Source organism: Panicum virgatum, chromosome 1N (genome assembly GCF_016808335.1).
Source record: "Panicum virgatum strain AP13 chromosome 1N, P.virgatum_v5, whole genome shotgun sequence".
NCBI lineage: Eukaryota > Viridiplantae > Streptophyta > Magnoliopsida > Poales > Poaceae > Panicum > Panicum virgatum.
The window spans coordinates 41,911,876-41,935,376 of NC_053145.1; the positions used below are offsets into that span (position 1 = coordinate 41,911,876).

Genomic DNA, 23,501 nt, shown 5'->3' on the forward strand with positions numbered 1-23,501 from the left:
CATACCTTTATATGCATCCAAAAGTTTAAGAATATCCCTCCACCAAAAGGATCCTTTTTTCTGTGTAGATGGAGGTGTGCCATTGCTATAATATTTCTCCCAAATGAGGTGAACCCAAGGAATATCAGCTCTGTTGAAAAACTTGTGCAGATATTTAAGAAGGAGAGCCTTATTTTGTGTTCTTAGATTTAAAACTCCCAATCCTCCCTCTACTTTTGGCAGGCACACAAGCTCCCATGCAGCTTTAGGAGATTTGGCATTGATGTCAGCTCCTCTCCAGAGACAGTGCTTCCTATATTTATCCACTTGTTTAATCACTGCTTTGTGCAACTTGAAAGTACACATGTAGTACATTGGGAGTGCAGTGAAGATGGAGTTTGTGACCTCCAATCTTCCAGCTTGAGAGAGGAAAGCAGTTGTACAAGATAGTCTTTTCTCACATTTGTTAACCATAGGGAGGAAATCTGCCACTTTTGGTTTTGAGAGACCAAGTGGAAGACCCAAATAAGTGAAGGGCAGAGATCCAGTTGAGCAACCAAAAGATTGTGCTAAGTTCACTGACTCAGATTCCTCTAAATTTATAGGCACAAGCATTGATTTTGAGTAATTAACTTTTAGGCCTGTACAAGCTGAGAATATTTGTAGGATATTTCTCAGATTGACAAGTTGACTGCTATCACCTTCCATGAAAATCAAAATATCATCTGACAAGTTGACTACTATCACCTTCCATGAAAATCAAAGTATCGTCTGCATACTGCAGAATAGGAAAGTCTTGTGTATGTTTAGATGAACTGGTAAATTCAGCCTGCCCAGGTTCCTTTCATGATTTAGAATTGCTTGTAGTAGGTCTGCAGTGAGAACAAAAATGAGAGGTGATAGGGGATCACCCTGTCTAACTCATCTTCTACAATGGATGGTTTTCCCTGGAACTCCATTAAGAAGAACATACGAAGTGCCAGATGAAAAAATGAGATCCATCCATTGCAGCCATTTAGGCCCAACCCCCTTATGCTCCATGATCTTCGTCATAGCCTGATGTTCAACTTTGTCAAATGCCTTTTCAAAATCCAGTTTTAGGATGATAATTTTCTTACGAGACTTGTGGCAGATGTGAAGGCATTCCAGAGCCCAAGCAGCAAGGGATGACCATGCCAAGGTGGATCGAGGAAGGGGAAGGGCAGGGGCTACCGAGCGTCATGGCAGCTGTTGTGCTTCGGTCTTATTCACCCAGGTTAGGGAAAACATAATTATTGCTTAAACACTATTTTTATTTCAAATGAACTCATTATAAACTAATGTGAAGTAATCAATCCATCCGTTCAAACCAGCCACATTCGCATGTGACAACCATTTTAAAAAATACAAAAGAAGTTATTTTGCTAAATATTTCTGAAAACAGCTTTAGTTCCACCACAGAAGTTGCTCCACCAGATGAGCCACGTTCGGAGCCATTTCAACCCCATCCGGGACCTTGCCAAACTAAGCTCTAAGCATTGTTATTTAAAACTTCATGGATTATTATCGTACAGAATAGATTCATCTGCTGATTAGATAAGATATAGAAATACTAACAATTTCTGATCAATAAAATTCAAGTGTTTCAAATAAGAGATTTATGTACCGCAATAAATTCAGACCGAAGAAGCCGCACAATATCTCCCTGGTCCCGTGGGGATCGAGTCCGATCTCGCGTCTCCCTTCCTAGCCGAAGACACGTACGGCCGTTTCATCTTGTCCAAAACAGAACGGAACGGAACGGCCGGCCGGCCACGTACAACGGCAACGTACCGCGCATGCATGACCAAGCAAGCCTGCCTGACCTGGCAAGCCGAAGATTTTAGCTCTGCGCGCTGCTGCTGGCAGGCAGGTGAAACTAACTAACCCTACGTAGCAACCGCCTGCCGGTATGGCAGGTTCAGAAGAGATAGAGACGTCATCCTCCTACGCAAGGGCTGGCCGGACGCAGGACACCCCGGCCCCCAGCATCGTTTCGCGAGGCGGCGGCGCCGAGACAGGAGAGAGACACGCAGAGGCGTGAGCTGATCGGGCTCCGGGCTTGGCACCGGAGGCTAGCTGTTCTGTTCCCCCCCAGCGGGGCGATGGCGCCGTCCGGCCCTGCGAACGTCGTGCGTATAAGATGGCAGCAGCAGCGCAGGTGCAGACGACACGGGGCTTGCAACCCTTGAGCGCGGCGGCGGCCCCTCCTCCGTTCGGATCCCGGGTAAGGTAATCTCCTCCGCCGCCCCCGGCCTCCTCGTCTCCTCTCCCGGGACCTCTCTCGCAGCTCCATCCATTTCTCTCTGTTTGCACTGCATCCTCTGACCATGACCGTCATCATTGTTCATTCATGCACTGCATCCTCTGTTTGTTCTGAAGAATCTGAACTTCTGAACCGAACACTAGCCAGTCGTCTTGACGGCCGTTGACGGGGAGCAGGAAGTTCCATCTGCAGTCTTGGGGATAGATTCTGTCTGATCTGCGTGGTTGTCATACAGATTAGTACTTTTGGGAATTGAGGTTTTGTCTTCGTCTCACGGTATCTGTAACAGGGCGCCGGGATCTGAAGCCTAGAGGTTCTGCCGATCCACCATAAACCCCTTCCACCACACCAGCGAGGGGCAGCGAGCGGGATGTCAGCCGAAGCCGCCGAGAGCCCCGGCGCGGCCGCGGAGAGGCTCAAGCGCCATGACTCGCTCTACGGCGACGCCGAGAAGGTGTCCAACGAGAAGTACCACGGCTCCGGGGTCAGGATCTCAGCGTCACGTTCTTGTCAGCTCGTTCTCTTCGTACGCCTGTTCATAGGCATCAGTGGCACTGACACGGTCGATCACACGGGTGGCTGGCGCGTGCAGGGCAGCTGGGCGCGGACGCTGATGCTGGCGTTCCAGAGCATCGGCGTCGTGTACGGCGACATCGGGACGTCGCCGCTGTACGTGTACTCGAGCACGTTCCCGGGCGGCATCCGCCACCCCGACGACCTCCTCGGCGTGCTCTCGCTCATCCTCTACACCCTCATCCTCATCCCCATGCTCAAGTACGTCTTCGTCGTCCTCCATGCCAACGACGACGGCGACGGTGAGCTTATTATTACCTGGCTCTGCCTAGCGTTATTGGCATCGATCAATAATCTTTCCCAACATGGTTTCATGCATGAATAAAAAAACAAACAGGAGGAACGTTTGCGCTGTACTCGCTGATCTCGCGGTACGCCAAGATCAGGATGATCCCGGACCACCAGACCGAGGAGGCGACCGTGTCCAACTACAGCGCCGACACGCGGCTGCGGCGGGCGCAGCGGCTCAAGGAGAAGCTCGAGCCCAGCAACGCGGCCAAGATCGGGCTCTTCACCATCACCATCCTCGGCACCTCCATGGTCATGGGCGACGGAACCTTGACGCCGGCGATCTCCGGTACGCGCACGTTCGGAGATGCGGGTTCGAAGAATGGGAATCGATCTGTTGCTGATGGATCTGTTCTTGCAGTGCTCTCGGCAGTGAGTGGGATCAGGGAGAAAGCGCCCAACTTGACACAATGTACGCATGCTGCAGCTTTCAGATACCAACTAACTTGTGAGCCTCATGGTAAATTGGCTAACTTTGCCGCTGCAGTGCAAGTGGTGTGGATCTCGGTAGCCATCCTGGTCGTGCTCTTCTCGGTGCAGCGCTTCGGCACTGACAAGGTCGGCTACTCCTTCGCGCCCATCATCTCGGTGTGGTTCCTCCTCATCGCCGGCACCGGGCTGTACAACCTCGCCGTGCACGACGCCACCATCCTCCGGGCCTTCAACCCGGCGTACATCGTCCAGTACTTCAGCAGGAACGGCAAGGAGGCCTGGGTCTCGCTGGGGGGCGTCATCCTCTGCATCACAGGTATGTGTATCTTCAGATTGATTGATCTACTGCCCGTTTCAAACGTTTGATGATACAGTACCCCGATCTGACGGCTATTTGCAATGTCATGTGGAAACAGGCGCGGAGGCCATGTTTGCTGATCTCGGCCACTTCAACATCAGGGCCATTCAGGTACCAGCAGCCATAGCTCAATTTGTTTCAGTTTTTCACTCTTCAGTTGCCGGACGTTAGCTGTTACAGTACAGTTAATCCTACCAAGTTATTCGCTCGCTCTTGCAGATCAGCTTTACCTGCATCCTCTTCCCCTCCGTCGCACTCTGCTACATGGGTCAGGCGGCCTATCTGCACAGATTTCCTGAGAACGTCGGCGACACCTTCTTCAAGTCCATCCCAGGTACTACGGCCTGTTCGTGCATTCACTAGTAAGCAAAAACGTATGCCAAGGCTGCAGACGTGAGCTAATCGAAACAATGCAGAGCCCATGTTCTGGCCGGTGTTCGTGGTGGCGATCATGGCGGCCATCATCGCGAGCCAGGCCATGCTGTCCGGCGCGTTCGCCATCCTGTCCAAGGCGCAGTCGCTGGGCTGCTTCCCGCGGGTGGAGGTGGTGCACACCTCCAGCAAGTACGAGGGCCAGGTGTACCTCCCGGAGGTGAACTTCCTGATCGGCGCCGCCAGCGTGGCCGTCACGCTGGGGTTCCAGACGACGGCCAACATCGGCAACGCGTACGGCATCTGCGTGGTGACGGTGTTCTCCATCACGACGCACCTGATGGCCGTGGTGATGCTGCTGGTGTGGCGGACGCCGGCGGCGCTGGCGGCCGCCTTCTACGCCGTGTTCGGCCTCGCCGAGTTCGTGTACCTCTCGTCCATCCTGTCCAAGTTCGCCGACGGCGGGTACCTGCCCTTCTGCTTCTCGCTGGTGCTCATGGGGCTCATGGCGGCGTGGCACTACGTCCACGTCCTGCGCTACTGGCACGAGGTGGACCGCGCCATGCCCGCCGCGGAGCTGGGCTCCGTGCTGGCGCGGCGCGACGTGCGGCGGGTGCGCGGCGTCGGCCTGCTCTACTCGGAGCTCGTGCAGGGGATCCCGCCCGTGTTCCAGATCCTGGTGGACAAGATCCCCTCCGTGCACGCCGTCTTCGTCTTCGTGTCCATCAAGCACCTCCCCGTCCCGCGCGTCGCGGCGCCGGAGCGCCTCATCCTCCGCCGCGTCGGCCCCGTCAGCCACAGCGTCTTCCGCTGCGTCGCGCGGTACGGCTACAGGGACACCATGGAGGGCCACAGGGAGTTCGCCGCGTTCCTCCTCGACCGCCTCAAGGTGTTCGTCCGGGAGGAGGCCGCCGTGGGCGACGGCGTCGGCAGCCACAGCGTCCGCGCGCAGACGGCGGCGGCGGCGGCGGTCGAGCAGGAGCAGCGGTTCATCGACACGGAGGCGGCGCGCGGGGTGGTGTACCTGATGGGGGAGGCGAGTGTGACGGCGGCGCCGGGGTCGTCGTGGGCCAAGCGGGTGGTGGTGAACAACGTGTACGGGTTCCTCCGGAAGAACCTCCGGGAGAGCCACAAGGCGCTGTCCATCCCCAAGGACCAGCTGCTCCGGGTCGGCGTCACCTACGAGATCTGAGCCGCGGTCTCTTCTCAATTCCTACTTCCTAGGGCTTGTTTTCCTGTGCTAGCTCCTCTCCTTGTTCTAATGGCGTGCTTCTAGCAGTTGGAGCGACTGTTCATCAATCTCTTGTGCACAATGTATTTGCATGGGTAGTAACTAGTAATAGTTGTCTCTGTTGCAAATTGCCAACATCCGCGGTGCGCCAGCCGGCCATTCCTTCAGTGCGCACAGATCACAATAGCCAATTAGACATGGAGAGAATCAGAGGCCTCATTCATGCCGTCCCTTTCAGTAGTTGTCCTGCAGAAACTGTAAATATATCTGCTCCTTGTCCTTTCTCTTGTCTGTTAATATTCAGAGGTATGCAGGCCTCAGCTGAAACTCTTGACCCACAAGCTGCTGAACCAGGATGCCAGCATAGGGCAGTCCGGATAACGGCTTTGGCTCTTTGTTTGTACTGTATTCGGTGTCAGCGAATGAGCCAGGCCCTCCCTTCATCATCAGTAAACAGTGCATGGCTCCCGGGGGAAAAGAAACTCTGCCACAGCTTGCTCCAGAGTGAGTGATGACCAGACCCAGGACACTTCCTAATGATTTGTTATGTGCAGTTAATGATACAGTGGACGCGCTCAATTGAATCCAATTTGAACAAATGATATTCCCCTCATGGATTCCATCCTCTCACTAGCAGTGATCACCACAGAGACACAGAAGCACCTGCTACTGTTTGCTTTTGGTAGTAAGAACTTAATAAAGCCCGACGAAATCGAAAAGCTGTAGTTAACAGAGATGCCATAAGATCAAATCCTAACAATACCACCAAATAACCGACGGATTAAAGTCATGGTAGAACTTGAACCTTGCTATTCACCGTGATAACTAGATGGCGTCAAATCGGTGAACGGTCATTTGACATACACTTCAGCCTCATCTGGTAACACAGCTTCTGCATTGGAAGACATGACGTAGAACTCTTCAAACCTCCAGGCTCCATGCAGCTCAGGAAACTCCAAATACTAAAACAAAGGCAGATCTCACAGTTGCACCAAAGAGAGGAGGTTGATACCACGGCAAGCCGGATATAAAAACTGCGGCCAACGTTTGTCTCTTCTCCCGGATCACAAAGTTGGCATCCTCCCTTGTACCGGCGAAGCCGTCTCCTGCCTGCTCTTCACACAGATCGCCTCGATTTTATTCCTCCGTCTGATTGCGACATCATCTCGAGAAAACAACTTTATCAATTTACCACCCAAACCATCCGTCTTGACGGTGACAAGCTACTTTAATCCCCAGGGTGAAACATGACATACACTAGCGCCTCTCTTGTCGATGACTGCAAGGCATACAGATTCGACGATGTAAAAAGATCAGCAGCAAAAATTACCGCCTGCAGTTCATAAATCTTTCTGGTCCTCCAGATGATGGTCTTTCTCTGTAGCTCACCAGGCAAAACAGTAAACGGAGTGCAACGAGATGAGCATACAGTAGCACGTAGCTCAAGACTAGTTCTCTTCTCCCATGGAGCTTTTCTTAGCAAACTTCAGGATACTGACAAAATCTATAGAAACAATAAACGGAACATTCGTGCTGATGAGGCAATCAGATTCGCATTCCATCAGTTAAAAAATAGCGGCAGAATTGCAGTCCTTGATGCTGACTGAAAGTTTAATGAAACATTTTCCTATTGTCTAATTGCAGCCCCTTTCATTCCGTTGTGCATAAATCACCATCCCCCTTCACCTTGCTGGCACCCTCTGCAACCAGTATCTGGACTTACAAGCAATGTCAAACACGTCGGAAGAGGAATCTCTCAACAACTTCCAGCAGCAGGCGAAGCTAGAAGCTTGTGCGGCTGGGTCAAGCAAAGGTGACACTGTCATGCCTGTAGTGAAAAAGAGACGAGGTCATCCAGGAAATCTAGGTATGGTGCTTCAATTTTCAACTAGCACACTTGGTTTCTAAAAGCATTTAATAACAGCACTTTTCAATTGATGCTAGCCATCATGCTTGTAAATAATAAATCCATGTCTCAACTTTTTTTCCAATCAAGATTGCATGACTATACAAACACACGTGAAAGTGCAATAAAATATACTCATCATCAATGCAATGTTTAAAAGAATGATCTTGGTTCTCACTTACAATTTATGAGGAACTAAACAAAGCAGATAGATGAATGGTAATTGAAATTCTGAAGCTCGGTAGAAACTGTATATAACAGTCTTACCTTATCCTTTTCCACATGAGAATCCACGTATGCAAGAAAAATGTTCTTTTGTTGATTTGGCTTTTTGCTAAGAACACATGATATCATGTTTTTATCTTAGATTATAGCTTTCAACAGGCTTTATTTTGTTTCACCATTCGTATCAGCTCGCCGCAATAGTTAGTTTTACTTTGTCCACACTCATGCCAACCAAGAATTGAGATACATAAAAGGAACCAAAGGATTCTGAATGGATAATAATTATCATAGAAACCAAATCTTGCGCTTTATGGCACTGTGATTCACTGACAACTGAAGTAGCAAAGAAACTGGACTGTTTGATAGGTCTCAATGTGTGACATGGTTAGAAACTGAAGTGATAAAAATGATAATTTGAATGTGCACTTCAACATGTGACAACCTAACATGGGTTTATGATATCCCTCTGGCAGATCCTGATGTGGAAGTAGTGGCTTTGTCACCTAAGACACTGCTAGCAACAAACAGATACATATGTGAGGTCTGCCACAAGGGCTTCCAGAGAGATCAGAACCTCCAGCTCCACAGGAGAGGCCATAACCTACCATGGAAGCTGAAGCAGAGAAGCAGCACCGAAGCTAAGAAGAAGGTGTATGTCTGCCCTGAGCTCACCTGTCCTCATCATGATGCAAGCCGAGCTTTGGGCGATCTCACAGGCATAAAAAAGCACTACTCCAGGAAGCATGGGGAGAAGAAGTGGAAGTGTGACAGGTGTTCAAAGAAGTATGCTGTTCAATCTGACTGGAAGGCTCACACAAAGATATGTGGCACCAAGGAGTACCGATGTGACTGTGGAACAATCTTCTCAAGGTATGTCTCTCTTCAACTAACAACACCATAGACAGTAGTCAAACGAGCTACACTTGGCTGTAGAATGATCAAGGAATTTGGTAAATGTTATTGTATCACACTGTCATACTTCTGCACGTGTGACCCAATGAGAAAAGTGAATGATTATGACCTTATGCATATTATTATATTACATAACCTAAACCAAGGTATATAGCAGTTATGTACAACAGCAGCTAGCAAAACAAAAATGGTCAAAGGATAGGTTCTTGAGAGTGTTGAGTGAAGCATATGTCAGCAGCTCAGTGCTAATCATGATAACAAAGCTTATGTGCTTCAAAGGAAAAATACACGCAATGGAAACTCATCAAGTCTGCTCATGTGAAGTACAAGAACTGGAAGGTTACTTATGTGTTGTCAATGAGGCTAATTTGTTATAAACAAATAAGCTTGCATTTCAACTTTTGAAAATTTATTTCTTCAATTTTCTGTCGAACTGTGTCAGCAACTGAAGAAATGCAATGCCAACGAAATGTTGAGTTTTGGAACTACTTGACATCATTTAGCATTGCTGGGTATTTATATATGAGCATTTATATCTCACATTTCAAGTTTTCAAAATGTACGCCTTCAATTTCTATTGTATGTAAATGCAGAAAGGACAGTTTCATCACACATCGAGCCTTCTGTGATGCATTGGCTGAGGACAATTCCAGGGTAAACCACAGCCTTGCTACAATGGTGGGAAGTCTGCATGGTCACCAGCAGGATATCTTTTCGCATGGAGTACCTACCTTCTCCGCTTCACCAACTGATGTGATAGCAAACTTATCTAGCAATGACCATAATTCAGACAGTCATCTGAGATCTTTGTCCCCTTATGCTCTCATTACAAGAAACACAGCATTGTTCTCCAACCAGATATCACCCAAGGATTCAGGCTTTCCACTTGATGGAAGCGCATCAAGCTACCCTTATATGCCCATGAATTCTCCATACATGTCTGCAACTGCACTGCTACAGAAAGCTGCGGAGATGGGAGCAAAGACCAGCCAGGATCCTATATCACCATTGCTCCTAAAAAGTTTCCCAAGTAATGTGACTACTCCTCGAGATCACATGGACATATCTTCTGGAAGCCAAGGAGACTCCCTTGGGAATTCAGCAGCTAATAGTGTTGGCATCAAAACAGCTGAAGATGAGGGCTCTTACATGAATGGCCGCAATAACATTCTGATGAACTCACCATGGGTGAGTAGTTACAGACCTACTACAGTGCCTTTAATTGGACTGATGAATCATTCATTTTCCATGAGAGCAGAAAAGGAGAGCCCTGGCATATTTCCTGGAAGTCAGATGCAGCACAGCAGGCAGGAACATATTTCAGGGGTAGGAGATGCTGGACTGACCCAAGACTTTCTGGGCTTAGGAGGCAGCGGTAATTTGGAGATGAGTTCTGAGATTTACAATGCAGATGTGACAGCATTAAGCTATTCTGATGAGCAGCAGAAGCCACAGGAACATATCTACTCTTACCATCAGTCATCTCTTGATTCCGCTGCACTGGAGAAACCCATATGGGAATCTTAATGCAGACATTTTACTTACTCTGGTAGTTCAGCTTCAGCTAAGCTGTCCTTGAAGTAGTAGCCATTAAGCTGGTATTAACATGTTCCAGGCAGTAAAAGCCTTGTTCTGTTAGGCTAAATGGGGTTTAAGAGAGCATTTCTATAGGATGATTAAGGGCTAGCTCAGTATCAGAGTGACCAAATGGATAGCTTTAAGAAATTTCTGTACTTTCATTCAAGAGATATCAATAAATAGTTTGCATTCTGTTGGAAAAGGAAAGCAGGACATGTGGATGCAAATTGTAGAACAATCCATTGGGGTCAACAATTTAATTTATCACAGTTACAAAATAAGAAGAACCGCAGACAACAGATTTCTTGCTCTTTGTTTACTCTTAATTTTACGAGACTTTAGTTATATGAATGTGGTGTTCCCATTATTTTCCCACAACTAATGCCCTAATCCAGGAGCCATGATCCAAATTGTTTTGGGCTATGAAGTAACTTCACAATGTTGTTTCCTAATAGTACTTTGGTGTTCTCTACTTCTTTTTGTTAATGCACCATAAGAGCAATCTATCTGTACACAGGATAAAATGCAAAAGCTGCCAAATGTGTTCCTAGCATTAAGAATATGAATACCCATAACCGGAAAGTTCCATTAACGTTGTAACAGAAGAAAAGCCAAAAGAGCAAAATGATGCTAGTGATGGTTGAGCTTGATTTATGACTAAACCATACGCCGTCCAAGAAACAGTACGTCAGCACTAGACTGCCACACCTAGTTTATACTGAAGCTGTGCAGACATGTCAATTTTGTTGGCATGAGATCGAAATACTTCAGTCATATATGTTAGTAACTAAGCCATGCCTCGCACATTTGTGCTATCGAAACATTTATTGAACGAGGCCTCAGAAGCTGCAGTTTCAAAGATTTGTACCGTCCATATCTCTGTGAAATATTGAAACGAGATGCCTTGGCCAAACTAGTAGCCATCTAATCTGGTAACTGAACTTACCTCGATATAATCCCTAGGCTCAGATGAATTTCTTCCGGCATCCACGAGACCGACCTGCAAGGATCCGGCTAAGGAACTGCAAACTGAAAGCTTAGGACGGGAAATTTTTACTTTAAAATCAGATTGAGGTCTGTTTACCAGCACTCCGGTAATAGCGGCAGGTAGGTTTGGGGGGACGGATCCTCTCCGAGAAGAGAGCTGACTAAGTTATATACCCGCTGTCTCCAACGGCGCCGGAGGTTAGCAACCGCCGGGGAGCTCTCCGGCTCTCCGCCATGGCCGGTGGCCGCCGGCGCTGCCGGCGGAAGGTTTCACCGAGACTAGCCGGGCTTTGCAGTTGGGCTTTTTGCAAGTTCTGGGCCTCTGAGCGAACTGATTTTACGGTTGGGCTTCACACTTGCGGTCCTCCGAAGCGGCAGCCGCAGCTGGATTCCGTACACGACAGCCACTTGCTCCCCTCGGCCGCGCAAGTCCGTTCGTGAGGTCCTCGCAGTCGCAGGCTCCCTGCCATCCCCGTTGCGACCAAACCACAGGCCAACAATGATTGGGAAACACGTGTGTTGTGCTCGATTGATGCGTCAAAAGGGTTCATGGCCTGACCACATGTCACTGTATTTGTTTGGCACACCTCACGGAGACAAAAAGAAAAAATCATGCACATGTTTGGTAGAATAGCTAGCGAGAGCAGCTGGAACTCCACTGGTGGTTAACGAACGCGGACGGCCTAACCGACGACAAGGAAAGGCTTTGCTTTGCATGCCAAAGCGTGGTAACCACCGTCGGTGCAACAGCACTTCGACAGTGCAGTGGATCATGCGGCCCCAGGCCTAACCCCGGTAGTAATAAAACATTCCCACTTCTTTCATTTGAAATTAAGTATTTTTGTAGAGTTCAAATTTCTATCAGAATGTACTCGCGGATTCTAGTGAGGTACATCTGATTAAAGTAATATCCACACCAATATTAAAAGATATACAGAACCAATCAAATAATTATTAATTGATGCTACTTTGCAATGTGACTTTCAATCACAACTACGAGTAATTAGTGGTATATAAAGATCATTTCTTTTGGCTAGCAACGCATCTAAAATTTTCTAGAAAATGCCTTTATTTTAGGATTAAGGCAGTATCCGGTAGCCACATCAACATGACACCGCGACAGCATGCCCAATTACACAAGCAAAATAAATCGGGAGAAAAATGATGCGATGAAGAATCTGGCTTTGTTTGACGTAACGAGTAACCAGCCTTGTTTGACCAGCGACTCCCGAGCCGTGTGGCGATTGGTGATTTGGTGGAGGATCCTCCTCGGAGCCCGCGCGGCGGGTCAACCCACATCGCCGTCGTCACCGGCGGCCGGGGCCGAGAGCAGCGACCAATGACCGGTGTGGACGCTGAGATTGGAAGCTTCCCCTCCTCGCTCACATCACATGCTCCACGCTTAAAAACGGAGGAGATCGATCGAGCAGCGAAGGCACAGTTTGATAATCAAAGCTGAAAGATGCCCGACAACGCGTCCGTACTTCGTCGACGGGCACCAAAGACAGGCGTGCAGCCACAGCTAGGAGAATGTGGGGGATCAACCGCCGATCTTGCTTGGTCAAAACTAGTGCATTTCTAATAGGTATACACCTGTATATATACGTACGTACCGACTGATTGTTTTTTTTTTAAATTTTAGCACAGGCAACCATATTTTTTACCTGATTATTTTTTAATTAGTGGCAGATGACGTACATGTTGATACTAAGAGATGCATAAGGTAATTACACTAATCTTAAGATTTGTTGGCATTGTTCCCGGTAGACGCTCGTACTCCCTCCGTATCATATTTAGATGACGTTTAGGACATGAGTACGATTACCAAGGGGTGATTAATTAGGGGTTAGTTTTCCTGTCTTACCCTTATTAAATACGGCTGAGGGTGCTGCCTATACAGCAATCTATCGTAGCTCGGTTGGCAAGGCTCCACGGCCCGAGGCCGCCGGAGGTCCACGGTTCAACCCCTGGCAGCCGCTGCTTTTTTCTGTCTTTGTCACCACAATTTTTGCATGGTTTTGCATTGGCGCTGTGTGGGCTCGTGCGAATCCGACACCATGCCGTCCGCGGCGAGCACCATCGAGTCGGAGTCGTCCGTAGACAGCAGCGGGTCGACGACGTCCTCCGCGGCGACCTCCTGCGAATCTGGCACCATGCCGTCTGCGGCGAGCACCATCGGGTCGGAGTCGTCCGTGGACAGCAGCGGGTCGACGACGTCCTCCGCGGCGACCTCTTCCGACTCCGGCCCAATGTCCTCCGCGGCGAGCACCTCCGACTCCGGCCCGATGCCGTCCGCGGCGACCAGCACCCGAGCGCCGCCGGTCTCTATAGCAACGAAACGAAGTAGTAGGCGTGCGCGTGAGCGAGATGGAGTAGTCGTGCACGTGAGCGAGATGGAGTAGTCGTGAGGGAGTCAAGAGGCGCGGGGAACCGAGGAGTAGTTAACCAGGCGCGGCGCGGGCATAAAACGAGGAGGCGTATTTACTCCGTGCGGCGCGTGCAGGGCAATGCCGTCTATTTTGGCCTCCCTGCGCCACAACGACATCTTTTCTTCAACTCACGTACATGCGCAGAACGACTTCTAAATATGATACGGAGGGAGTACGTGTCAGCGTTCCTTCTTGTTTTTACCATTTTGGCAATATAATCATACCCCCAATTGAAGCCTCTAATAACTTCATTTTTGTAACTAGATTAGTTTCCTATAATTACCATGTTTATAATAAGGCTGATTGGTTCGTTTTCAAAATGTATGGATACCAAAATGTGGGTAAATCTATAAATTTTGGCACTTATTTGGTTGAAGATAAAAAAAAAACGGACTAGCATCCCAAACTCGTCAATGTTTCGGTAAAAAGATTAGTATGCTTATGTTTCGGCAAATCTATATTTTGGAATGCCTATATTTTAGTATCCAACCAAGCAGTTCCAATATGCAGTAAAACCGTATGATATAGAAGAGAAACTGGTGATATTGTGGAAAAAGAAAGGTAAAAGAAAATGACAATTCAGACGACAATTGAAAAGTACAGCTTGTACGTAGAAATCTGAACCTCCATTCCTGAATGTTGGTAGGTTATATTAATTGTACCTCGCAAAAAAGAATGTTAGCTTAATGTTCCCTCAAAGCTAGCACAAAAAAAAATTCAAAAGATGCTCCAAAGGTGACGAAACGAAAGTCCACCCGCAACCGGTGGCTGAGACCTTTGTTTCAACTCGCAGAAACAACGATTACCACTGCTACTCCACCAGGACAAGAAGAAGAAGAAGAAGAAGAAGAAGAAGAAGAAGAAGAAGAAGAAGAGGAGCGCGAGAGACCAGCTGCAGGTGCCCCCGGGCTGTCCGCCCGGCTGTCCCTCTCCCGGCCCCACGTCCCCCGCGGCCCGCACGATCGGGGATCCGACGGCGCGCGCGAATCTTGACGTGCCCACCACCTCTTACCTTTCTCCCTCCCTCCCCTTCCTTCCTCCCTTCCACCTCGTCGTCGTCCACCACATCGCAGCTTCGCTCGTTGCCCCGCCTCGCCTCCGCATCCTCTCGCGCCCTTCAGCCGCCGCGGCCACCCGAGCATCCCCTGCTCCCAGCCGCCGCCCTCCGCAGAGCCTCTCCTCGCCGCGCCCGCCCTCGTCGTCACGCGTCCTCGGCGGACCTCGCCGTCAGCGGATCCGCCCGCGCGGGGTGCCGTCGTGAGCTGGCCCCGCGGCGCGCGGGCAGCAGTGGAGCGGAGACCCCACCCCCCTGCCGCCCGCTCTGAGGAGCAAGCGCGCGGCGCGATTTGCTGGTGAGTTTGCGGAATCCACCAGGACGTCTCGGTTCCCAAAATCAAAATTGGAACGCGAGCACCAATCTGGGAGCTATCGGAACCCCATTTCCCAATTGTCCCGGGAGGTTCGGAACCGTTGGGGGGTTGCTCGCGCTTTCCCCCAATCGTTATTGCTATCGTCATCGTTTTGAATGTTGCTTCGCTGTACGCAATTACTGCTCAAACAACCCTACCTGTTTCGTGCGGATTGCTTCTTCTAGCTCGCCTCGCCGCTCGGACTAGGTAGATCTGAGACGGAAATGCCGTGGTGCCCATTCCCTTGCATATGCAAAAGGATTTGCTCCATCTTTTGGGATGAGATCTACCGCGTTTCTGATTCCGTGCCTGGTGCTGCTGCCTGCACAACCTAGTTGCTTGTTTTCCTCCTCAAATTGTTTGGTTCGCCCTGTACTTGCTTAAGATCGTGGGTAGGCCCCGGTTTGGTGATTAACTCACGACAGGCTGCTGGAATTTGAGGTTGTTTCTATCTGGCAAGGACAATAAAAGAAAGGGTAGTTGAAATTTGAAAAGGTGAACGGGTTAGTGTGGCTTGCCATTGTTAAACACAAAAGTAGTTGCCCGCCCCAGGGATGATGTCCATTGGAGGATCCTATGCCCAATTGGTAAGCTTGTAGCCTTGCGGTAACCATGCTCCACTTCGGCAGCGTGGTGATAGGTCCTCTTTGAATGCCTTGTTTAATGACAACCTCTCTCTTTGAATGCCTCCTGAAATGTTGCTATCCTTGGTTCATCCCGATTGTGTGTGTGTGTTTGATACGGCATTTATGCCTTCTTTGCAGGCTGAGCTCCACACTGGTTCTTGGAGGTTTGTGACAGACTACTGGGTGAGCACACCCACGCAGAAAGGGAAAGAAAAGTAGAGAGAGAAAGAAAGATCTCAATGGTTTGAAGTCTTCTGGAGAAAACAAGAGCAATGTGCTGTTGTATACTGGACTTGTTGAAGGAGCACCCCATATATTTGTAGGAGATACCTGTACGCTTGACTCATGGGCGACTGGGTTATAGGGGCGTTGATAAACATTGTTGGGAGTGTTGCCATAAACTTCGGTACTAACCTTCTGAAATTGGGCCATGATCAGGTGGATATTACATGTCTTTGAATTGTGCTCTTAGTTCTTCTAATTTACTATATATATGTGCTTCAGTGAGATGGTCAGGGGAGACATGCTGCTGCCCTAGTGTGATCCATGGGGACATATGAGGGTGTGAAACACTCTAATCTAGATCCTTCATTTTTGCCAAAGAGAGAAAAAAACTGAACACCAGTAATATAGGTATAGCTTTCATGAGAAAATGTTGTATTAGCTAATTAGGATCCTGGTTGGCTAGGTTGCTGTTTCTAGTGCACCTAATGACCTAAACATGTTTTAAGCAAAGAATTGTGCATATGACAACAAAGTATAGGACATCGCAGCAAATATAGCTTGATTCCCCAGCCCAATTTTGGTAACAGCTAATCTTTGCTGTGTCGTTTGACCATATTTTCTACATTAATGCTGAACATCCTTTGAAATAAATACAATCAATAAGAAACTAGGTAAGAAGAAATAGGCACCCAAGCTCATGTTGAAGAGAACTTGAACTTGGGTGGTGGTGTACACCCACACATCCCACCAACCGAACTAGGTTCAGTTCCCATATGTGAATATTATGTTGTTCTACATGGCCGAACAAAGGTTTATTTTACCCGGTGGAACAATAAAAAAATTCTGTTTGTTTTCTTTGGCAGAGAGAAAAGCTTTCTGCAATTAACAACAGCGAGGGCAATGACAAATTTGTTCCAAAGTCAGTTATGCATTTCCAGACTTGGAGAATAGGTAATCCTGTCTGATAGAACTCATGTACCAAGTCTAGAGTCTTTGATAAATTAATAAAGGCCAACTTTAATGCTACATCTCCATTCAGGTATACTCTTCTTTGCTGCTGGCAACTGCCTCAACTTCATGTCCTTTGCATATGCTGCACAGGTTCGTTATGATCTCCTCAGAGTCATTAATGATTGTGTGTAAACATGTCAAGAATAGAGATTGTGGATTCGTTCTCTGTTATCATTGCAATATAGGAATAGCGTTTTCCATTAGTTCTTGAGGTAAAAAAGACGAGGTGCTTAGTCCTACAGTTTCCACCTCTGCTTGGTTCTTACTTATAACTCATTATGCATCCGATATATTTTCTTTTACATTTCAATCTAGTGTTTTAGTGTGGGAATTGATGATTTATTTTGCTATGTTGCAGTCACTTCTTGCAGCTCTTGGATCAATCCAGTTTGTGTCCAATATTGCATTTGCCTATTTTGTGTTGAACAAGACTATTTCAGTGAAGTATGTATTTTTCTCACTTTGTGGTAACTGAAATGAAAATAACAAGCATGCATGGAATCATGAGATTGATTAAGCTTTTGCTCTTTTTTTTTCCAGAGTCATGGTAGCCACAACGTTTATTGTCTTTGGCAACATTTTCTTAGTTTCCTTCGGCAACCATCAATCACCTGGTATGGGTTGTTCCATCCTCCATTTGTAATATATGTAGTCCTTTAGTAAGATAAATTTGAGCCTATATCACTTGTGCTTGTTTTTATATCTTAAACATGACTTGCATGTGAGGGAAGCAGCAAGCTTAACTGCAGCATATTTACAAAGAAGAGCTGTGCAACTTCAGTATTTAGTGGTTCCTAAGCAGATTTGCTGATACTAAAATTATATTGGCACTTGGCAGTTTACACACCGGAGCAGTTGATAGCAAAATACAGCAATTTGGTGTTTGTTCTTTATTGCATGTCATTGGTTTTTGTGGTTGCATTCAACCATTATCTCTACAGGTGAGACCTTATCCATAAAACCTAGTCTCTTCAGTAACAGGGTCATGCTCTTCCTTACCAATTTCAAAAACTTTGTTGCAGGAGTGGAGAGACTATTATTTCAAATAGTTCGAAAGATGCTGGTACATATTGGCGAACAATGTTGCCATTTTCTTATGCTGTTGTATCGGGTGCTATTGGATCTTGCTCAGTCTTGTTTGCAAAATCATTGTAGGTTATATTGTATTCATCAAGATCCATGCATCCACCATTGCTGATTCTTTCAGATTTATTCGGTGCTGATTACCATGTGTTGTTTCTCCCCCTTTCCATTTTCTGTCCAGGTCTAATATGCTGAGGTTAACTATGAGCAGCAGATACGAGTTCCATAGCTGGTTCACATACTCAATTGTTCTGCTGTTTCTGTGTACTGCAGGATTTTGGGTATGGCTAACTGAATGCATTGTTTCTTAGGGCTGAGACCACTGTACATGCTATTGTTTTTATACATTGCTGTCTAATTCAACTCCCCTATGTGACAGATGGCTAGACTGAATGAAGGGCTGTCATTATTTGATGCAATACTGATTGTTCCAATGTTTCAAATTGCATGGACCTTCTTCTCTATTTGTACAGGATTTGTTTACTTTCAGGAATATCAAGTGAGTGCCTGTTTGTGATAAAAATGTGAATCTTGTGTCGCTCAATTAGAAACTGAAGGTTCTGTTTTTCCTCTATCAGGTATTTGATACTCTTAGGATAATTATGTTTGTGTTGGGCATGACATTTGTCTTCTTGGGGATCTCCTTGCTAGCACCCGATGACAGTAAAGGTTGGTAAAACATTGATTTTTCATGTGCTTTCACACAAACATGCATGACTTTTCACTCTTGGTCAATTTTCAGCAGCTGACACCAAAGATGGTTTGAGCGCCACCGAGGAATCCGTAATTGACATGGACAGGTTTTTTTTCAGACTTGTTGAAAGTTTCAAGTTTTGCTCCATTGCATTTTGTGTCCAGTAATTTACTTGTGAATTTATGGTTTAACATATAACCTGGACATTGCAGAAATGGTAAGATGCATATGGAAGAGACACAAGCAGATGGTAGCAACTCCTTTGTAACTTCTGTAAAAGTAAAAGCAAAACGTGTATTGTTGAAGGCAAAGGTGATTATCTTTCCTCCAGGACCTGATTCTACTGTAGATCCGTTACTGGTCCACCTTGCTCATCCGATCTTATTTACAGTCGGCATGCTCCATGTCCCTTGGCCTTGGGGAGGAGAGCATAAGCGCTTCGTCGGTGCTTGCAATGCCCATGGTCTCATCAAGAACAACTGGCTTCAGAGGAATCGGAAACGAGCGGTCGAAGTATGTCCCCTTACGAACCACAGATTGGAGTAATCTATAGCCGATGTTGATCTATAGATACACATCAAAGGTCTTGACTTTCGATGTTGCCTACGGATGCCAGTGAAGTTTTTTGTTGCTCCCGAGGGCAATTATCTGTTCTAAGTCATAGTTAGATGTTAGCCTGTAAGAGTGTATAGTTCAACGCCCCCCGCCCCTCCTCTCTAAACACTGTCCATACCCAGGTTGTAATTCTTGGAAACAGCTGCCCGTACTACATGTGTAAACAACCCGTTTTAGGATGAAAATTCGAGCGATTCGGACAAGTCAGTAGAAATTGGGTGGCGACAAGTTCTTCATTCTTTTCGTGAACTGTGGCGACAAGTCAGCATTATACAAAATTGATCTAACATACAAAATGTTCCAACAAGTTAAAAAAAATTGATCAAATTTATACAAGATTGTACTAACATATATATAAATTTAGTTAAACTTGCAATTGTTTGACCTCTTGGGAAGTGAGAGTCACATTCTTTTTGGATGGGGTAGGTCACAAGCCGTTATGTTCAGAGATAGATCACCGTAGTTGCTTTCCCCGAATAGGCAGAGATAGCCGGTTTCCGCTGAAGAGGATCATATGATTCTAGCAAGAATCGTACCATGTTTTTTTGCAAAACTCTGGGGTTCTAGATAGTGGAAGTCCAATCTCCAAAGTCACTCGTTTCTCGATCTGAATCTGTGTGATCGGAGGAAGTTCTTTCTTGCTGGTTGGCTGGTTACTGCCCTGTGCCCTCCCTATCGACTACCAGAATTTTTGTGCAGGCAATAAACCCAGTGGTCCTCGAGGCCGGCGGCCGGGGTACGGAAACGCGTAGCTCTCCGACACGGACAGGCGGGCAAACTGAGAAGAAGTTGCCGTGCAACCTCCGTCCTCATCGGCGCCGTGGCGATCGGCGAGCCAAGTTGTGGAGCACTCGAGCTGGTGGTTCGTTGGGCTGCTTACCCGTGACCCGTCCCGCTCGCTAGTAACAGCAGCGTCCCCATCTGGAGCAAATGCTGATGCCTGTCTTCCCTTCCTCCCTCGAAGACTTATTGCTCGCATCGCAGTCGTCCCGTCCCCCGCCACCGCGTCGTCGTGCCCGCCGCACCTTCTTAACCTCCCCAGCCAGCCACGTCGTCGCCGATCTCGTCACGCATTAGGGTACAAGCATCATCTTCTACAGCTCGACCTTCTTCACCGGCAGTCGTCACAGAGTAGCGCCTAGCGCGCAGCTTCTTCTGATCAGTCCCCGCTTCGCTTGCTTGCTTTCGTTCTCTCCTTTGCGGCTACCCAGTTCGCAGATTGCAATTGATTGATGGAGCTCCCGCGCCGGCGGCCGGAGCCGGCGGCGATCGACATCACCTGGGTGTCGTGCCGCGGCGTGAGGTCGTCGCTCCCGTTCCACACGCCCTGCCTTTACGCGTCCATCTTCGTCACCCCGTCGTCCGCCAGGGGCGTCCACGGCCCCCGCCGGCCACACCGCGTCAAGACGCCCACGGACCGCGCCGGCGGCGTGAACCCCGAGTGGGACGCGCCCCTGCGGCTCTACCTCCCTGAGGCCTCGCCGTCGCCATTGCCGGCGGAGGTGGAGGCGGCGGGAAAGAGCAGCAACAAGGACACTGGCGACGGCGACGACGACGACGACGACGTCCTTCTGCTGCGGTTCGAGCTCAAGGCGGAGGTGGCCGTCCTCGGGGACAAGCTGGCCGCGTCCGCCGCGGTGCCGGTCCGCGACCTCGTCGCCGACGGGCGGACGCGCCGCGTGTCGTACCAGCTCGCGGGCCCCGACGTCAGGCAGCCCAACGGCGTCATCTCCTTCTCCTACGCCTTCCACGACAGGAACGGCGGCGGCGACGGCCACAGCAGCGACGGCGAGCTCGCCGTCACGCCGCTCTACCCGACGGCGTCGTCCACCAGTCCCGTCGCGCACCCACGACCGCCCACGACCGCGGCGCCGCGGCTGTACCCGGCGATAGAGTGGCCACTGGCAGATCAAACTTTACCAATGATTTACCCACCGCCGGTGTCAGCAGAAGCCGTCGCGCGGTACTACCCTCCTCCACCGTCCACGACTCCGGTGGAGCCGGTTGCGGTCTACCCGCCGCCGCCGTTGGCAGGGTCGTCGGCCGCCTGCAGCGTGTACCCGCCAGTTGTGGACGCGGTGCCGGCCAGCGGTATGTATCCGACGGTGGACCTTGCTCCGGTGAGCTGCTACCCGCCGGCGGCGCCGGCACTGTACGGCGTGGGATGCGGGTACGCGGCTGCGCCGGGATGGGATGATCGGTGCCTGTACGGCTGAAGCCATTGTTGTTACGCCACGCACGGGTTTCCTAGTTTGGTTGACCATGTCTTGGTGCTGCCCTGCCCACCCCGCCTCCGCGTTTTACATGGTACGCGGAGCCGTCCGGCGCGCGGCGTGTAGTTGTCGGGCACTGCATACAGTTGAGCCTTGCAGGCGTAGATACGCTCGTTTGACTGTTTTTTTTCTTAATTTTATTCATATTTTTAACTTCGGCAATGTGATACATATATATGTATCGTTATTGAGCTGTATGCACCTATATATTAACTTGTTCCGAGAAAATAACTGAATAAGAAAGACAAAAAAAAATTGTAATTGTACCTACATCAAAAGTCTAATTTACTGAACTATGTTCCAGTTCGGTGGTGGAAAATAGACCATGGGTCCCTCTTGTGGTGTGTACGTAACCCTGCTAATGGGTTGGAACCCGCACCATACCCAACTCCACCCAAAATTAATATATTTAGATACCCAACCCAATTAGTTAATTTCTCAACTCTAACCAACCCGCCCCATTATAAGCGGGTAACCCATAAAAATCCATGGGTTCTAATATGCATAAGAATTAAGTGGTTCTACACTTAATGTGGGGACCACATATATGTCTAGCCACGCTACTTTGCACATAGTATCTGTCAGTCATATTGACTCATCTCTAAAAATTTCAGTCAATTTCGATAAAATTTTATAGTGTGAACGCGAGATTTTAATTCTAGGGTCCGGCTCTTGATGTGGAGCCCACGTGTAGTTCTAACCACGCTGCTTTGCACAGAGTAACCGCCAGTCGTACTGAGTCATCTCTAACAAATTTTAGTCAATTTCGATAAAATTTTATAGTGTGAACGCAAGGTTTTAATTCCAGGGTCCGGCTCTTTATGTGGGGCCCACAGGTAGTTCTAGCCACACTGCTTTGCACAAAATAGCTGCCAGTCGTACTGAGTCATCTCCAACAAAATTCAGTCAATTTCGATAAAATTTTCTGATATAAACACGTGGTTTTAATTTCAGAGTCCAGCTCTCACGTGGGACCCACATTAATATATAGTTATACTATTTTATAAAAAGTATCCATTTCAACCCACCCCAACCCGCCTCAACCCGCGTTTATATAGAACCCACCCCGACCCACCCCATTAACTAATACAACCCATTTTAACTCATCCAAACACTCTCCATTTCAAAACCCACCCCATAAAACCCATTTCAACCCAACCCATTAGCAGCCCTAGCGTACGGAAAAGTCTTAAGATCCTTGCGCCTAACCTTGTGACAGAAACTAAAAAATTACAGATAAAATTCAACGTGAGCAGTAGGCCTTCAAATTTTTTGCTGAGTACATACGTACAGTAATCTCTATTGAAAGAGCAAAAGGCAGATGGAATATATATGGTCCTTCTGTTCTGAAGGAGCATCGGAACTTTGGAACACAAGCCAAATGGGCTGCATCATCCTGCGGCTTAGAATATATGCAGGCTAATGCATGGGCTGTATCACATGGAGAGGCATATGTGCTACAAATTCACAGCCCGTCATGAAGTGGGAGGGAAACGAAAATTTGACCCATCAAGGCTATCGGATGAAGCGAAAGTAATAAATTCAGCCCATGAATAAAGAAGTGAGAGAGTCATTTGTGTTAATGATATATTTAGGGGAAAGGATCTTTTATCCTATTCCTTTTTTATTTTCTACTCATTTTCCTTCTATTTTCTTTCTGTTTTTTTAGGTTCTCTATTTTATTTTATTTTATTTGTATTTTATATAATAATTTATATGCAATATATATAATGTTTTCCTTTTATTTTTTATTTAATATTTTATAATTTTCTCCTTAATATTACGGATTTTTATCTTTATTTTTTTATACTAATTTGTTCATCAAGTATGCATATTTTGTTTGCAGCTTAAAATAATTTGTTTGCGTGTGCAACCATTTTTGTTCACTTTTGTAGACTAATTTGATGTGATATTATTTATTTAATTTATCGACTAAATTTATTTGCATGTGTGTTTATTTTTCATTTCGTGGATTGATTTGTTCATAGTGATAAATTATTTGTTCCCTGTA

At 47.7% G+C, this 23,501-nt stretch overlaps 4 protein-coding genes and 1 long non-coding RNA gene across 7 annotated transcripts; 4 read left to right on the forward strand and 1 right to left on the reverse strand.

The window, feature by feature from the left end:
• The first annotated feature begins 2,562 nt into the window (after positions 1-2,562).
• On the forward strand, positions 2,563-5,720 carry LOC120655883 (potassium transporter 19-like). The gene is made up of 8 exons (XM_039933862.1): positions 2,563-2,747; positions 2,856-3,078; positions 3,174-3,413; positions 3,486-3,536; positions 3,612-3,872; positions 3,973-4,025; positions 4,134-4,248; positions 4,331-5,720. Exons 1-8 carry the CDS (start codon positions 2,634-2,636, stop codon positions 5,476-5,478), a joined length of 2,205 nt encoding a protein of 734 aa, XP_039789796.1. The 5' UTR covers positions 2,563-2,633; the 3' UTR covers positions 5,479-5,720.
• A 1,282-nt stretch (positions 5,721-7,002) lies between these two features.
• Positions 7,003-11,456, reverse strand: LOC120655885. The gene is made up of 3 exons (XR_005667752.1): positions 11,223-11,456; positions 11,085-11,138; positions 7,003-7,345 (listed from the first exon to the last, which is right to left on the reverse strand). It is a non-coding gene; the product is annotated as an uncharacterized LOC120655885 (long non-coding RNA).
• Positions 7,225-10,121, forward strand: LOC120655884 (zinc finger protein GAI-ASSOCIATED FACTOR 1-like). The gene is made up of 3 exons (XM_039933863.1): positions 7,225-7,384; positions 8,122-8,518; positions 9,154-10,121. The coding sequence occupies exons 1-3, from the start codon at positions 7,246-7,248 to the stop codon at positions 10,085-10,087; spliced, it is 1,470 nt and encodes a 489-aa protein (XP_039789797.1). The 5' UTR covers positions 7,225-7,245; the 3' UTR covers positions 10,088-10,121.
• A 2,908-nt stretch (positions 11,457-14,364) lies between the features above and the next one.
• LOC120655882 (probable magnesium transporter NIPA8) lies at positions 14,365-19,456 on the forward strand. 3 transcript variants are annotated; one of them, XM_039933861.1, is made up of 14 exons: positions 14,365-14,906; positions 15,728-16,027; positions 16,678-16,765; positions 16,854-16,915; positions 17,184-17,269; positions 17,366-17,439; positions 17,664-17,766; positions 17,848-17,976; positions 18,090-18,189; positions 18,288-18,407; positions 18,487-18,577; positions 18,654-18,708; positions 18,815-18,914; positions 18,994-19,456. In XM_039933861.1, exons 2-14 carry the CDS (start codon positions 15,935-15,937, stop codon positions 19,153-19,155), a joined length of 1,263 nt encoding a protein of 420 aa, XP_039789795.1. In that variant the 5' UTR covers positions 14,365-14,906; positions 15,728-15,934; the 3' UTR covers positions 19,156-19,456. The 3 variants fall into 3 exon arrangements, with proteins under 3 accessions (XP_039789795.1, XP_039789792.1, XP_039789794.1); XM_039933858.1 differs by having other exon boundaries at positions 14,551-14,906; positions 18,651-18,708; XM_039933860.1 differs by lacking the exon at positions 14,365-14,906 and having other exon boundaries at positions 14,930-16,027; positions 18,651-18,708.
• A 993-nt stretch (positions 19,457-20,449) lies between these two features.
• Positions 20,450-21,433, forward strand: LOC120653535 (ABI gene family member 3-like). Its single transcript, XM_039931259.1, has one exon. It carries the CDS (start codon positions 20,450-20,452, stop codon positions 21,431-21,433), a length of 984 nt encoding a protein of 327 aa, XP_039787193.1.
• Positions 21,434-23,501: the final 2,068 nt, after the last annotated feature.